General features: G+C 41.1%; 1 protein-coding gene across 3 annotated transcripts in view; it reads left to right on the top strand.

Moving 5' to 3' along the window:
- Window positions 1-16,359, top strand: part of LOC126236342 (ATP-binding cassette sub-family C member 4-like) — a 296,791-nt gene that overhangs the window by 209,800 nt on the left and 70,632 nt on the right. For all 3 annotated transcript variants that reach the window (XM_049945568.1, XM_049945569.1, XM_049945570.1), the window contains one exon: window positions 10,523-10,724. In XM_049945568.1, coding sequence (XP_049801525.1) covers window positions 10,523-10,724 — 202 coding nt within the window. The remainder of the gene's footprint in view (window positions 1-10,522; window positions 10,725-16,359) is intronic.

Here is a 16,359-nt window from a genome sequence, read left to right as displayed (position 1 = left end):
TTTTATTTGTGTTTATATTCGATGTGTAGGTAACAGTCACGGTATACTGAAATTAATAAGCGGTACTGTAAGTCACGGAAATTTGTATTTCCCAGGTTGTTCTATGGGAACAGCGCAATAGTATGGGTCGACGTGTGGACTCGACCGAATGGCAGAAAGGAACTGTCGTGTATGGATGTAACCATGACTGCGAAGTGAATGAAGCTGTCTGATTTGTTGATGTATCAACGCACATTGTTCGTTGTATCTACAAGTGATGATATACCATTAGTAGACATGTAAAATGGTGTATGAAAAGGTGTAATGGACAAGGACAGCAGAGGAGTATCACAAACGTAGTGATCTTCACAAATGATGCAACACGTCGATTACACTGACTGCCCAATGAGGAGTTTAATGTGTGTCTGTAGAGGGTGTGATTCTGTGATGTTTTGGATTTGTTTTTCAAACTATGGCTTCGTCCCACTGATTCAGGTTACCGTCAATGTGAACCAACAAGATGTTTATTTCTACACTCTAGTTGAACTGTTGTTGTTGCCCTTTCTTTTACACCTTCACGATGATGGTGGTGGTGGTGGTTAGTGTTTAACGTCCCGTCGACAACGAGGTCATTAGAGACGGAGCGCAAGCTCGGGTTAGGGAAGGATTGGGAAGGAAATCGGCCGTGCCCTTTCAAAGGAACCATCCCGGCATTTGCCTGAAACGATTTAGGGAAATCACGGAAAACCTAAATCAGGATGGCCGGAGACGAGATTGAACCGTCGTCCTCCCGAATGCGAGTCCAATGTGCTAACCACTGCGCCACCTCGCTCGGTTTCACGATGAATATGCCGTGGGCAATCACATCTTCCAATCCAACAGTTGTGTTCATACAACTTCATGCATACCTTCCTAGTTAGTCAAACACGCCGTATCGCCCGCTAAGTAATCCGATGGTAAATCAGAAAAGGTGTGTGACCATTTCGAACAGCAGGTGAAACGTAGCAATCAAGATCATGGCTGTTTGCTAGCTCTATGGGATCTAATTACCAATGAATGGACCCGAAGAAACTTGTTGTCACGAACAAGGATCGAGGCGATGTCAGGCGGTGGTAGCGTCTTGTCACCTATGAGTGACTAATTGTTTGTCCAGTGTGGTTAGTATGGTGGGACAAAAAGGAAGCATAGGACACATAGAGAGAGTATATGGCAAGTCTTCTGTGAAAAATTTCCAGAAGATAATTTAGCGTTCTGCAGTCCACTCTTCTAATTTTTGAGACATCTACGTTACCCTCCGTAAGTTACGAAACACCATGCTGCGTATTATGACAGAGCAGGGTGGGCGTGATATGTGGGACTTATTGGTTAAAATACAGCATAGTATGCTCAAATAACGATTAATAATGACACTTACAGTATTGTACTGATAATTATTGTACATATACATACATGTTGGTAGATACTGGTATTGCTCAGTTTCTTATAAACAGACTTTACTGTCCGAGCATTTCCACTAAACACGCCAGGTGGCGCCAGTAGGAGATACTACTGCGAGGTACGTGGTTCACAGTTCTGCTCAGTTGTAGTTCCGTTTCTATGAAAGTAGGATACGCCGCGGAGAAAGCTAGTACACGCAGCGAAAGTAATTGAAAATGACCCCAAAGTGCGAGATTCCTTATGATTCACGGGTAAATGTGATCACTTTGCACCAAGAAGGCAATAGTTCCCGACAAATATCACACAAATTGAGGATTTCCATCAGTGGAGTTACAACACCATACCTCTAAATCGGCATAAGGCCCCTATGATGATCGTCCACACTCAGGGGCACCCAATAAAATAACAGAACGCCAGAAAAAGCATTTGTTAGTGACCAGTAAACGTAACGGATTCGACACTGACCGTGGACGGACTGCTGGACTAGACATCCACCGGTAAGTGAGTCAACAGGGGGGTGGTGCCTGGCAGAAAACAACTTCCAGGGTTATGTAGCACCAAGTAAAGGCTTCAGGCAAGAAATGGATTCAGCGGGCTAAGACACACCAACAATGGACAACAGGAGATTGGGAAAGAGTCTTATTCACTGATGAATCCAAGTTAGAAATATCTGGAAGTAAACACAGTCAATTTGTATGCAATGCATGCATGAATGCATGAATCCTCAGTGCGTAATTACAACTGTGGAGCATGAAGGGAATTCTGTGATAGTATGATGATCTTTTGGAGGGAATAAAGTCAGAGATTCGTTGAAAATACATGAGAAAATTAACCAAAAGGATTATCATGTCATTTTCCAGTGACATGTCAAGACATCTGGTTTGCATTTGATTGAGAAAGGGTTTGACTCACAGCAAGACAACGACCCGAAACGTACATCCCGATTGTGTCAGAACTATGTAAAGTCTGTAGACGTTCAGAAAATATTGAGAAATATGGAAAGGTCACCCCAGTCCTCTGACCGTAACCTGATCGAGCTACTATGAGATGAATTGGACAGGAGGATCCGAAAACGGGGAATACTGAATGAACGAGACACACTGCCCAGCGTGTGCAAGGCAGTGATTAAAGCAGAGGGTGGTGATTCTGGGGAATCTAAAATTTAATATCTGCATTTACCTACGTATTTTTTGAGTTTAATGAACATTTTGAAAAGAATAAAATGCAATTTTATAATGTATCTCCTTTCCATTGTCCATAAGCAGTTGGTGTTTCCAAACTTATGAAGATCAGCGTATCTCTGACAGTAAATTAACTGCAGTCGCTTATTTTCCTTCTGATTTGGAATCCTCACAACTACGTCATGAGCGTTAGAGATTACATTAATTTCGTTTCATCATTTGTCCGTGACAAAGGCATAAAATTTGTACGTAGGCGCTTAATGTCGAAAAAACTAGAGATTGAGTTACCGGACGCTGTTTCGAATGACGGTGCTGTTGGTTGTGTAACAGATACATTTTTAGAGAAGTAGTAGCGGACTTATCGAAAGCAGGATGTTTATTGAGACGGGAATCCTTATAGGCCAGGAAAGTATTACAATGTACGTACTTGCTAAAAGGCGCAGCGCGGTCATGTCCGCTGCAGCTTTCCGCTTCCTAGCGCTGCCAGAGAAAGGAAGTCGTTTGTTCCGAAGTCACACGACCGGACGTGGCAGACATTCAGCCTTACATGCAACGATAGTTGTTACAGTACGATATTGCAGTGCCTATGTTATTCCAGATTGCCATGTGAAGTTCCTTCGGTCATGCATGCATGTAAATGATGCAGTAACACAGGCACTGCAATATCGTATTTATCCGCCGATACCGGGTAAGTGACTTTCAAGTAAAATGCCTCCCCTATAGGGGAATATACATAATGGACGTACGAGTACAGGATGTAGGAACATGGTTGACGACATACGGAAGTTTGGGTCTGGCGGGGAGTCGTGCTCGAATAGTCAAATAGTAAGGTGACCGCTCGCGATAAGCGGAAAATCCAGGAGTTCCCGTCCGCCAAAAATTTTCATTGTCCTCATTCCATTATACAGCTGATGATATTCCAAATTTACAACTGCGAATGCATCCTCGCTTACCCACACTCACCTCGTTCTCAAATGGTTCAAATGGCTCTAAGCACTATGGGACTTAACATCTGAGGTCATCGGTCCCTTAAACTTAGAACTACTTAAACCGAACTAAGGACATCACACACATCCATGCCCGAGGAGTCGAACCTGCTACTGTAGCAGCCGCGTAGTTCCGGACTGAAGCGCCTAGAACCGCTCGGCCACTGAGACCGGGACCTCATTCTCAAGATAACCTTCTACATTCAATGAAAAGGACGCAGCAGGTAGATGTTGTTCCTTATAAGATAAAAATAATGCACTCTCTAGAGAAATTATGCATGGCCTCAGTACCTTACTTTATGATGCGACCCTAACCATTCAGTTTCGAATATCGCTGAAGCAATGTGACATCGCACTTGCACCTTGGGACTATGGACAAGACAGCAAATTGAACGAGAGACTAACAGTCATAATACCGTTACGATTGTAACATAAATATGCGTAATTTATTTTCTGTTCGGAGGTCCTCTGAAGCACTGCAGCGCATATATGAAGGAAAATATAAGACGTACAGTGCTTAATTTGTGTGGTAACATCTTCAAATCGCTTAATTCAACGGCTTTCTGCTAGGATGTAGCAGACTGATGAAGAACGCACGAGAATGTTTTCGTGATGTTCAGAAAACATTAAAGAAAATAGTATTGGATAAAATTTTGCAGTAACTAGTACTGGCACCTTCCATGCACTGACGGAATGTAAATGGCAGCGATTAATAATGATTCCCTCTGCTGTGCAGAGCAAGCAAGTTGTAAAGTATATATGTAGATGCACCGCACTGTGCAAGTACAAGAGTTAAGTGACTGGGCCGACTTCCGAGGAAAAGTATCGAGCGGAAGCAGCGCGAATGGACACCATCAGCTAGTCTGTGTGAGCAGAGATATTTTTAAACACGCTATGATAAAACCAAAGAAAAACGGCACTGCTCGTAGCTATCTTCCCTCTGCTGTTTATATGTAAATTTATTGTAATAAGGTGTGATTATTGAATTTCTCAATGTGGCAAGTCGTATATTGGTCAGACGATGCGTACCGTCGAGGATCGATGCCGTGAACACCAGAGGCACACTCGACTGATGTATCCGAGCAAGTCGGCGGTCGCTGAACATTGTTTGTCGGAAAATCACGCTATGGAGTATGAACGCACGAGGATTCTGGTACAGACGTCGAGATACTGGGACAGCGTTGTTAGAGAGGCCATCGAAATTCGCACCAATGACGACCTCATAAACCGTGACTGTGGCTATAATCTTAGCAAGGCTTGGGAACCAGCGATTGGGTTAATCAAGAGTAAATCGAGCAAATGTCTAGTTGTGACGACCACGGCGGACAGAGCCATCACACCGACGTCATCTCAGACGCCGTCGCAATCTGTTCCACCGAGCGACCGTGGCGCGGGGCGTGGACGGCGTAGTGAGCGCGCCGCGGGCGGAGGGTATTTAAATCGGCCGCCGCCGCGACCGAAACCAGTTCCCCCTGAGCAGCCATAGTGTACGGATCTCCGTGCCGGCACGTTCACAGGAGCTCAGTCCGTCAGTTCACCTGATGATGGTGACATGTATGATCGCCGAAATATTGTGCCCGTTGGACACTGTAGACCGGCAGTACATCCGTGGATATTTTGATTATTGTAATAAGGTGCCTATTCCCATGTTCAGTGTCGATACATTACATCACAAATAACTCATTACTGCTCGAAAATAATGATTTTCACCACTGACGTGCACGTTCTTATCGTTTATATGACTTCCTTCAGCACCGTTATCAACAATTTGCATACATAATTTGAAGTATTGCCTCATACTCGCCGTTTTTTCTTGCACGGAAAATCGAGGCGTTCATAAGCATTAGAAGTGTGTGCCGTCTCAGATTTAAGGATCAGATTGCTTGTAACAAATTAAGAGGAGCTCACGTTATAGTCAAACAATCAAAACACCAATTTGCACATTCACATTCTACAGATTACTTGACATTCTCCCCAAAGAGCCCCAGTTCATAGTAAAAATACTCGATGTGGGAGAGATGTTGAAGGAGACTTTGTTATTCGCCTGTGCGCTCAAAACATTTGACTGCGCGACGTTGTTTTTGGTCGCAATGCAACAATTTCGGAGCAAACTTTGCTGCTATACGTTTCATGCTCAAAACATCAGAAAAAATTGCATGGCATGAGCCAAGGGATATGTCGACATCTTCAACAACGCTTCGGATGGTGGTTCGACGGTTTCGTAGAACCATTTTCTTTATTTCTTCCTCACTGTTATCAGTAACTGATATGCTAGGGCGTACAGGGCGGTCGTCGTCTTCAACGTCTTCTCGATCCTCTTTGAAATATTCTCTTGTCTTACTCATAGCAGACTCGCCAACAGCCATATTCAACATTTCGAATGAAGTGCTGCACTCATTTTTGAAGCAAAAGTTGATGCTAAGTTTTTAATCCGTATTTTTCTAAACTAGAAACCTGCCGAGGATTCGAAACCACGTATAACCTTTTAGAGTGTCAACAATAAACTAAATATCCAAAACAGATGAAAACGTAACGTACATCAAGAACATGTATAACAAGAAGATAAAGAAATTGAAAATCGGATGTATAAAGGCCGTGAAGTTAAAAAATTCCCGTTACTTTTTCAATCATACCTTGTATAACAAGATGAGAGAATATTGCTATACTTCATTGATAAGAATACCTCGTTGCTTTAAAACACCGTATCTTATCATCTCTAGAATACGACTGCTGATAGATATATCAAAATGTAATTAACAGATTCCGCGCCGGCCGAAGTGGCCGTGCGGTTAAAGGCGCTGCAGTCTGGAACCGCAAGACCGCTACGGTCGCAGGTTCGAATCCTGCCTCGGGCATGGGTGTTTGTGATGTCCTTAGGTTGGTTAGGTTTAACTAGTTCTAAGTTCTAGGGGACTAATGACCTCAGCAGTTGAGTCCCATAGTACTCAGAGCCATTAACAGATTCCGCGAAAAATATTTGTGTAAGAAACATTTCCTTTGGTGGGGACTTCGCATAAAATTATTGAAATACACTAAGACACAGTAATTACGCAGATGACAACTTAGTAGGAAAGCAAATGCTAACAAACTGAAGAAAGAGGGTTTGCAAGATCGTTCAGCAATGAACTGAAGATGTTTCAACTTAATTTTGAAGTCACACATGCGAAACTGCCAAAAGGATGATTCAAGAACAATAGACTTGCAAGAGAATATTTTAAAAAAGCACAAAAGAAAACATGGAAGTCTGAATTGGTTTTTACAGAAGACGTTGATTATATGCAGCGGAAATATTGTCGTACGTTAGGAAGAACCACAGACTGATGGCCTGAGCACGACGCGAGATTACGAAGTGCGGAATGGAATCGTGATACGTGGGCCATTGCCAGCATGAGTAAGCGCAGCCGCCGGGCGGGCAGGGAAGGGGGCCGGCAGCCCCGCGGCCGGTCCCTGTCCTATGTGCGCGTGGAAAACTTCCCGAACGTTCTCTTCTTGCATCACTATCCCCCGGCCTCCTGTTTCCTTCCCCTACGCGCTATTTCTCCTCCTCGTGTAGCGTGCCTCTGGAAATCCCGCTCTCTCTTTTTCCTTTTGCTCGCCTTAATCGACTTTTTGATTGCCGCAGTGTGCCCCACATCTGCGCGATTGCTTCTCCTCGAGCTGTCTTATTGGGAGCCGGTTGTGGTCAGAGCAGCACTGGAAAAGAGTGGTTTCTTGCACACTTGCAATTATGAGCCCAGTCAAAATAGACATAGGAACTTTCAAAATAAGACAGCATTATTCTACACTCGCTGATATGTCTACTGTAATCATTTGACACTAATGTTCGTACTCGGCCAGTGTTGCGGTACGGTAGTGCATCTACGTGTCTACTGATGAGCAAAGTGATACACTAGATTCGTTTACAAAGTCGTTCCTCCCTGTTGTAAATTATATGCCAGATCTATAATCTATCCGAGCGATTATTGTGATGAGTGCTTATGGAAAGGAATCGTATGTTCGTGATGTTTGGGCGATTATGGAAACGAAACGGAGCGGGATGAATCTGTTCTCGGTTAATAGCATACTTCCTCCACTTACTATGAGCAAGAGGCCATGGAACTCCAGTTTTACAATTTGCAGTTAAATTAACATTAAATGGCTCTTCTTATTCTGTAACAATCTGCTTCCTTTCCCGCAAATGTCGTCAAAATTTTGTAAGTCAATACTCCTCTCCCTATCACTATTGTAACCGCCTTCCTCCATGGTTGATCACCGAGCAAGGATGGCGGTTCAAATTCCCATCCGCCCATCCAGATTTAGCTTTCTAGTGGTTCCTATAAATCGCTTAAGGGGGAACGACAGGGTGGCGGTGGAAAATATTGCTAAATTCAAGTTTTTTTTTCTCCTTACTGGAATGTTATAGGCAAATGGGGTTTGCTGCGATGGAAGTTTTTATTGTTTTTCATTAAAAATATTGATATCTTCACTGTGTAATTGGAATTTTCCGGAGGCAGCTGTGAAAGGAGGTAGACCGATGGCTATCACTGTCACTCCGGTTGTGGTTATCTGTAACATGAAGTTAACGTATCACCCTGATTCTTAAATATGTAATTTAAGTTCATCATAGAGATTTGCAAAAAAAAAAAAAAAAAAAAAAAAAAAAAAAAAAAAAATTAGCCAAATTATAGATATTTGAAAAAAAGGTCATTTCTGGACCCCTCTTTTTGTCCAAAAAGAGAACTACGATGAACTGAAGAGAATTCAATTTGCTTCAAGGGAGACCAAAAATCATTTATATCGGATGAAAATTGTAGCGTGGGCGACGACAACCATGCAGAAAGCATGGTTTTGAGAAAAACGCGTATAAAGTTTGACAGGTATTTATCATACAAAAAGGGACAAAGCTTGAAACTTACGGGATATCATTGGTGCCTGGTCCATTTAACTATCGGCCCTGCCAGTGGATGACCGCTTTCCGCTACTGACAAGCCGTCACTTACGTCCTCAAAGCTGTTTTCGTCGCTGAGTGCATCGGCGCTGGCGTCTCTATATTCACAGAATCTTCACATTTTGTCGCCGATTTTGATTTGAAGGGCATTTGCATGCGTTAGTGAAATATGGCCTACATTGAACGGACATATGGCCAAATTTGAAGCAATGTTGACAATTTCGCTTCGGCTCGATGTTATTTATGGAGCGTATCTCCAAATGAGACTATTGAAACTTTCGTTCACACTTTGAATAAAACCGCCCAAACAACACTCCAGCAAATCAGGTTCACGCAAATCGGTATAAATAGGGGTGATGGTATCGATAGCGACGATGCCTCCTTAGCTTCAAACGCTCACAGAATCGTTACTTTTTGGAGTTCGCGCATCATAATATTTTGGTAAATAATTCTTCAATGTAAATACATTCGAATTCTACAATAAAAAAATGTCGAGATTTTTTCACCGTCAGGCTGTCGTTCCCCATTAGGTAAATATGTGACTGGTTCTTCTGGAAACGGAGCGTTACATTCCCCATTCTGATACTCGTTAATCGAAGCATTATTTCTCTTGATGTTTGTTTATTATACGATAAGGAAAGGTAAGAACACTAGGTTCACAGTTCACACTTTTAATCACCAGTATATTACCATAGTAAGCAAGGGCAAGCATTATCAAGACGGCTGAACTTCATGGAAAGCGAAATCATGGTTCATACACACTAAATTTAGTTACCTGGGTACTGCTCCCTCACAACAACACGATACCAGACAACCACAGGTGCTGGAAAACTCATGAAATTGGAAGTAAGCCGGCCGGAGTGGCCGTGCGGTTCTAGGCGCTACAGTCTGGAGCCGAGCGACCGCTACGGTCGCAGGTTCCAATCCTGCCTCGGGCGTGGATGTGTGTGATGTCCTTAGGTTACTTAGGTTTAAGTAGTTCTAAGTTTTAGGGAACTGATGACCTCAGAAGTAAAGTCCCATAGTGCTCAGAGCCATTTGAACCATTTTTGAAGTAAAGCGTCTCATAATGCTTCCGTCATTCTCAACATTCCAGATTTATCGCCATATGATGATTAATGTAGATTACAAAAAGAAACTGCCGTAAGAACACCACAAGCTATGAATAAGACGGTTAGTCAACTAGAAAAATGGGATTTTTCCAGTTTTTCTTTATTTGTTCTCTAAAACAGATCTTCAGAATACTCTCACACGTTTGGTTGACTTTCGATCCTCAGACTAACTTAATAAATGCACAGAGCCAAGCCATACTACAGTTCAGGTAGATTTCTCGCTGCCATCTATTACAGTTTTAACTCCCTTGTATCCCTAGTGTTACTATTATCTTATAAATGTCCCATGTTCACCTACAATATTTAAGCATCAGTCGAATGAGTGTTATGTAAACTACCATTCTCTGTTAAGTGGATTACATTTATTTAGGATAAGGCCAGTGAATATGCCTCGCAATTGCTTTTTCTAGAAGTTGCTTTATGTGATCCTTCCAGTTCTGGCCTCTAACCATTGACGCTCCAAGATATTCTTCTGACACTAATGTTCCCCAGAACTGATCTAGTAATAATGGGACTTTTCGCCTCTTTATTTACAACACTTTACATTTACTTTCGTGGAGTATTTTTACATGTTACAATTTTTTTTCGTTAAGAATATGATGATTGCCTTATTGGAAAGTCTGACAAAGCCTAGTTGCCAAACCACGTACACGGTGACTCACTACCGTATTACGCTAATTCTCATACCAGATATCCCTTCTGGGCGCTCTTCCTGGAACTCTCCAGCACACGCCAGTTTGTACGTGTCACACATACCACAAGATAGGATCTGCGCTATAGCAACCGTATTCATGTTCATGTGCCCTATCAATAGTATAAACGTTATTTTCTCCTTGCCAGTGCGGTTGCGCAGAAATCCAGTCAAGCGACTGAATATGAATGTTTGTTATTTTGCTTCAGGATAGCGCAGCCTCTGCTGCTGGGAGAGCTGATCAAGTACTTCTCCGAGGGCAACGTGGACATCAGACAGGCGTACTACTACGCAGGCGGCATGATCGCCACCGTGTACTTCCTCATCTGCTTCCAGCACCACTACACCATGGGCACCGCGTGTATCGGCATGCGCATCAGGATAGCTTGCTGCTCGCTGCTCTACCGCAAGGTCAGTCACCACTCTTCTCTGACCTACAACATGCTTTCTGAATCGCATTTCTTGACGTCAAAAGAATACGCAAATCTCAGAAACATGCAGTTTTAAAACTGTATGTCTTTTACAAAAACCAATAACAAAAGAAGAACACAGAATAAAAATATTAACCGACGTCAAAAGATTCGACTGGGTATTAGAGTGGATTAATTTAATCCAGTTCGCGTTGCCGTCACAATAAAACTATCTACCATATCTTATTCTACTAATGCTATGGTGGAATTTAAGAGAAAAACACTACTATAACAACACCTCCAACATCGCGGTACGATTACTGAAATTTTCCGAAAATCAACAGAATTGTTGTAAAAGAATTGAGTAATGCCTTTAAATCTTATACAAAACGCAGTAAAGAGAAAAACTCAATTATCGATGGTTTTAAAAAAGTCTAAAATATGAGCAGAAACTCGGCATGAATCTATGACACATTTATAGAATTTTCTGCAATGCAAGTCAGAGACGAATAACACGCTTATCTCGATTTCTGTTTTCAGAGCTGTGGCGTATCATTGAGCAAACTTTCATTTATTTTTTTCCGTAGGTACTTGACGGTACTTAATGTGATGAAAAGTTTGTGTTTTATGTCCTTACTTCTTACATAAAGTGCATGCAACAGCTTTTTGTACGTTAATAAAGTCCATAGAACCATAGTTTGAAGACAGACATAGAAATTTAGAACCGCTCCCTTCTAGGAAGATACGTGGGTTCTTCAATTTGGCTTTCGTGTAAGCGACAATAGTCACGAATTTGTACTTAATTTGTAGCACAGAAAATGTAGTTTTCAGTGTTCGTAGAGGATACTAAGGTGTACATGCACATTACAATCCACTAAGACTTGTGCACTGCCATCAAAATACTGTATAAAAGATTTTTGTTATTCAGTTTGTAGTTCGGCATCAAAGTTTCAATATCTTCATCTGATCCATCACGAGTAACGTTTAGATGAAGCCTAGGAGCTGCTACTAACTATGAGGATGTTAAACTAAAATGCCCATTTGATGTGGTCAGAAAACCAAGAACCCTTTGTTAACTGACACATGGCGTTAGCAATAGATTATGCGAATGTGGAGAGAACCACTTATGCTACGGGACAGTACAATGAATATAGGCTGTATAAGTAGGACTGCACCGAAAAAAAATTGTATCATGCAGTATGTGAAGAAGCGCAAGATTGTACTAATGACTGATAATGCGTAAAAAGGAACACAGTTTGATCTACAAGAAGAACGTTACTGAATTAGCAACTGACTAACAAATATTTCCCAAATATTTAACGTTGAGTGTAAAAATAGCAGAGCAAGATAAGGGCTGTTTGTCACAGCAAATTCGACAGTACAGATACGACTTACGTAATAACTGCAGGTTGAAAAGTAGCAGTAGAAACTTCGGTTGCCTCGAGCGATTTCATTGAGCTACTCATTCGCCATTTTGTAATTTTTTTAGTCAGCTTTCTCGCAGCTCCTGACTGTGTGTAACGTACGTACTTTTCCGTTCTGCCTGGTTGACCTTTACTGTAGCTGCTCTCGACTTTCAGATTGCTATACTGGTTTGCAATTGCTGGCGCCAGTAGCAAGGACGCCAATTTTCTAGCTAAAGAGATAACAGTCCGCGGCAACGCAGAATATTATGTCTGCAGTGATGCAACTAACGCAGCTGTGGTTTACAGCGGATACGCCTCCTGATCAGCGATGAATAACAACGTATTCGTTATTTCCGCGAAAGCTTTTGCATTGCACTGCAAACCTGTTTTAGAAGAGAGAAGAAGCGAGTGCTTTCGCGTTTCAGGACAGATCTTCTTATCAGTTTCCCGACTTAATCGGTGGTGTTATGGAGCGTTTCATCGCCAAATCAGGAAGCAGAGGAGATTATAGATCTTCAGAATTAGCTTTAAATAATTTAAGGCAATAACTGAAAACATAGGTCAGGGTGATGTACAGGGATTTGAAGCCTTCTTATCCCGAATACGAATTCAATATTTCAACCATTGATACACCTCGCTTGGCGACACCGAAAGTAACAAGGATGGTCCTTGTGACATTCCCATGTCTCCTCAGTTCACCAGCGGCAAGACAATACTGAACCTCTCTTGAAAACAGTGTGCCGGATGATGAATCAAACCCGGATCTATGGTGTTCGTAAGTACTTTGGCGCGAAATAATGTTGCTTTTTGCTAGTCTGTATTGAATGTTTTAAAAAAGAAACTAAAACAAATTACAGGCTACACATAGTGGGCGCCGAAATCCATATGATAAAATCTTTCCTTTTCTATTTATAAACGATGAGGCTGTGGTACAGAATCGATAATTATTAAATGCTGTCCTCTGATGCTTCTTACAAGAACAAATAATTTCGTCGCATACTTATACCTGACTGTGAGGCAGAGCAAGAATCTTCTACTTTTTTACTGGCCTTCATTCAGTTATCTCCAAGAGATCAGCATGTTAATAACTGGATTTGACAATATAAGGCGGAATTAGTGCACCCCAACTATCTGCGTCTACTGTTATCCAATGTGAAAGCGTGCGAACGTAAAGTGTGCGAATGTTTGCTGGACGTACAGAACATCTGCTTCATATTCAGTGTCGTCCAAGAAAGTTCCTAGAGGAACAGTATTACACATGTTCAGATTCTGTTGCCTAAAAACACTACCGATTAACCATTGAAATACCAGGAGGGGAGTAGGGTGGGAATACTTTGTACCCACGCTTTGAAAAATCGCGATCTAGTCTTGTAGTTCATATTTTTAAATTTTGAAAAGTATTTATTGTTTTTAATTGTTTCTTACACCATATTCCGGAAGTGTTTTAAATTTTTCTATAAAATTTAACTCAAAAATTGAATTCTTAGTAGTGGATGTGACTTTTCACAACAAATGTCATACTCATATTTTCAGGTTCACGACCCTTCTTACACATCTATGTATCTAAAAAGTAAGTTGTACGTGAAAGTCAACGACAGTTAACGAAATTTATATAATTTTAAATTTCTTTGTGGTGTACACATTATGCAAAATGCTTTAGTGTTGCTGAGATTGTGCTAAAAGATACTATCAGGTTCTGGATCCAACTTTCTCATCAGTAAAGTATGTTGTTAGCAAACGTTCGCGACAATTACCGAAATTTGTTTTCTTTTCTTTTTTGTGGTGGGCATAACCCCCCCACCCCTCTCTAGGTACTACACGTTATGGAAAGTGCCTTGGTATTACTGGGGTTAAAGTAAAATCGTTACATGGAAAAAAAATTTTGAACGTCTTGAGATATCTTCCCACTTATAACAATGATTATAATTTCCAAATACGTTCTGAATTCGTAGTTATATATGACCGCAGACGCTACCGATACACAACTTGTGTGTGTTAGAGAGAGAGAGAGAGAGCACAGAAATAGCAAGTTGCAAGCAATAACCAATTTGCTTAACCATTTATGTCAAAATGACCTTTGACCAGTGAAGAGTTACATATCTTTTAATGCCTTTTTATGTACTAAGATACCTGCAGTGATTTAGAACTTTTTAGGTCATATCTGATGCGTTTTGGAGTCCCAGCAATGCAAACATTTTACACGAAAGAACAAATTTTTGTGTTGAGGTGACTTCGTAGCAGAATTATGACTCTACAGAGAAATCCACAATTACTTGGAACTTTCCACTCTATGAAGAACGGAGGAACGAATAAGATGAATTTGCAAGACAGGTTCCGTAAGTAGATTATATCCACATGTGACATATTTTTTGATCATAAAATTAAACATAACCCCGTCTTTATTATTATTATAGCGACTCACATATGAAGCGGACCAAGAAGTAAGGTATGGAAGTGACATAAATATACTGTACGCCGAAGAACCATTCTCACAGATTCTCAGTGAATTAGAATTTGCAGCTTGTCTGTTTTTCAATTTGTAACGGTCATTTTGCAAAGATACTTTTATGGAACCTTACAGTGCTGACAGCAAACAACCATGTTTCTAAATACGATATAAAAACACCGGAAAGCCCACAAACAATTTTCTGAATTACATGGTGAGAGCGCCATTTTCTGTAATTTGGTCCTCGCGTGTGTTGAAAGTTTATTAGCTTTGTGGGAAACTTGCAGGCAGAGGATAGCTTGGGAAATTTGTGAGCGGCAGTACACGTCCGCTTTGGAAACTCTTGGGAGCAACAGTGTTCAAAACTTTTTTTTTCTGATAGAAGGCCAGGAAGGCGGAGATAGCTCTGTCGACATGTAAGTTGGATGGAGGTATTTCGTTAGCAGGATCACATCAGAACAACGTTTGAGAAAAAGCAACATAAGATATATTTCAGTATCTGAATGAAACTACCTGATGTAAAACCGTCGCTTGTTTCTTCAAGTGTCTTTTATTTGGAACTGCCTTCTGGTCTCCAAGCATAGTACCTATATACCGTAAACAGCCCGGAAAAAATGCAAGGATATACCTGAAAGTAAAATAAAAGCTTGAAGGTGTTCGATTTTACATGTATTTTTGCCGTACTGTCAGCTCAATTGATTGTTACTTATAGATTTTATGGATTAATAAATTCTTGGAGAAAAAAGAAACGGAATAGATATTGTACGTTTATTGACCAGTCGCAGTTCTGATTCCTAACCCAAACTATTATGCACCAGAAATCATTAAGAAAAATAAGAAAAGAACTTGGAGTGAAAATTCATGTCGTCATCAAGCTGAACTACACACAACATGTAATATGCATTACATTTCATTTCATTAGTATATACCACTGATGTAAATAGCGAAGGACAGCTGCGTCTCATGCCGACTACAGCTGCACCTGCGTCCGATAGTCACGTCCGAAGTCTCGATATTGGTTAATGATTCTCTTAAAGTTGAGAGACTTTTGTCTCATCCTGATATGTGCATATGAGTAAAACCTACAGATGTGTATGGTTCTGTTTGAATGCCTTACCTCTCTTTTATCAATAACTCATCTTTGATTTTCCGTTCTTCTCCATTTTAGCCTGTGTCACCTCTTTACAAGTCTACACATTGTGTTAAACCTAATGTCTTCAATTATCGGCACTGCTTTTGCCTTGTCTTTATCGCCTCTCCATTGTTTCTCCCACTACCACACTAACGAGACGAGGATGGGATGCCCAGTGTCTTTGTAATCTGTTCTAACTACCTATTAATTTGTTAGTTTTAACTTTCCACTTAATTTGCAGCATGTCTCTGTAGCATTGCAATTCAGGTAGTTGCAGCTTCTTCTGTTGTAGTTAACTGTCCATATTTCACCTCCAAGCGTTGCAATGCCGCAGAATATTCTTCCTCAGTTCTAAGTCAGTGTTTAATGTCAATAGGTAACTTCTGTTGGAACACTGCCTTCTATGCTTGTACTAAACTGCTCCGTTTAGATGTTGTCTCTTGCATGATATCTCTTCCATGAAAGCAGTAATCGCTCGCCTTTGTTTATCTTACCAAGTGCTAACAGTCAGGACATTTTATTCTCTTTTCTGTTACTCCTCGTTAGTTTCATTGTGTTTATTCTCAACTCGAAAGCGATCTGAAGCAGTTGGTCGCCACGATTTTATAGTTACAGAAAGTATGTAACTGCGGACTATTGAACAATTTCGTTT

The sequence above is a fragment of the Schistocerca nitens genome, chromosome 2 (genome assembly GCF_023898315.1).
Source record: "Schistocerca nitens isolate TAMUIC-IGC-003100 chromosome 2, iqSchNite1.1, whole genome shotgun sequence".
Lineage (NCBI taxonomy): Eukaryota > Metazoa > Arthropoda > Insecta > Orthoptera > Acrididae > Schistocerca > Schistocerca nitens.
The sequence above is the reverse complement of the archived record's forward strand: the minus strand, read 5'-3'. Positions and strand labels throughout refer to the sequence as shown.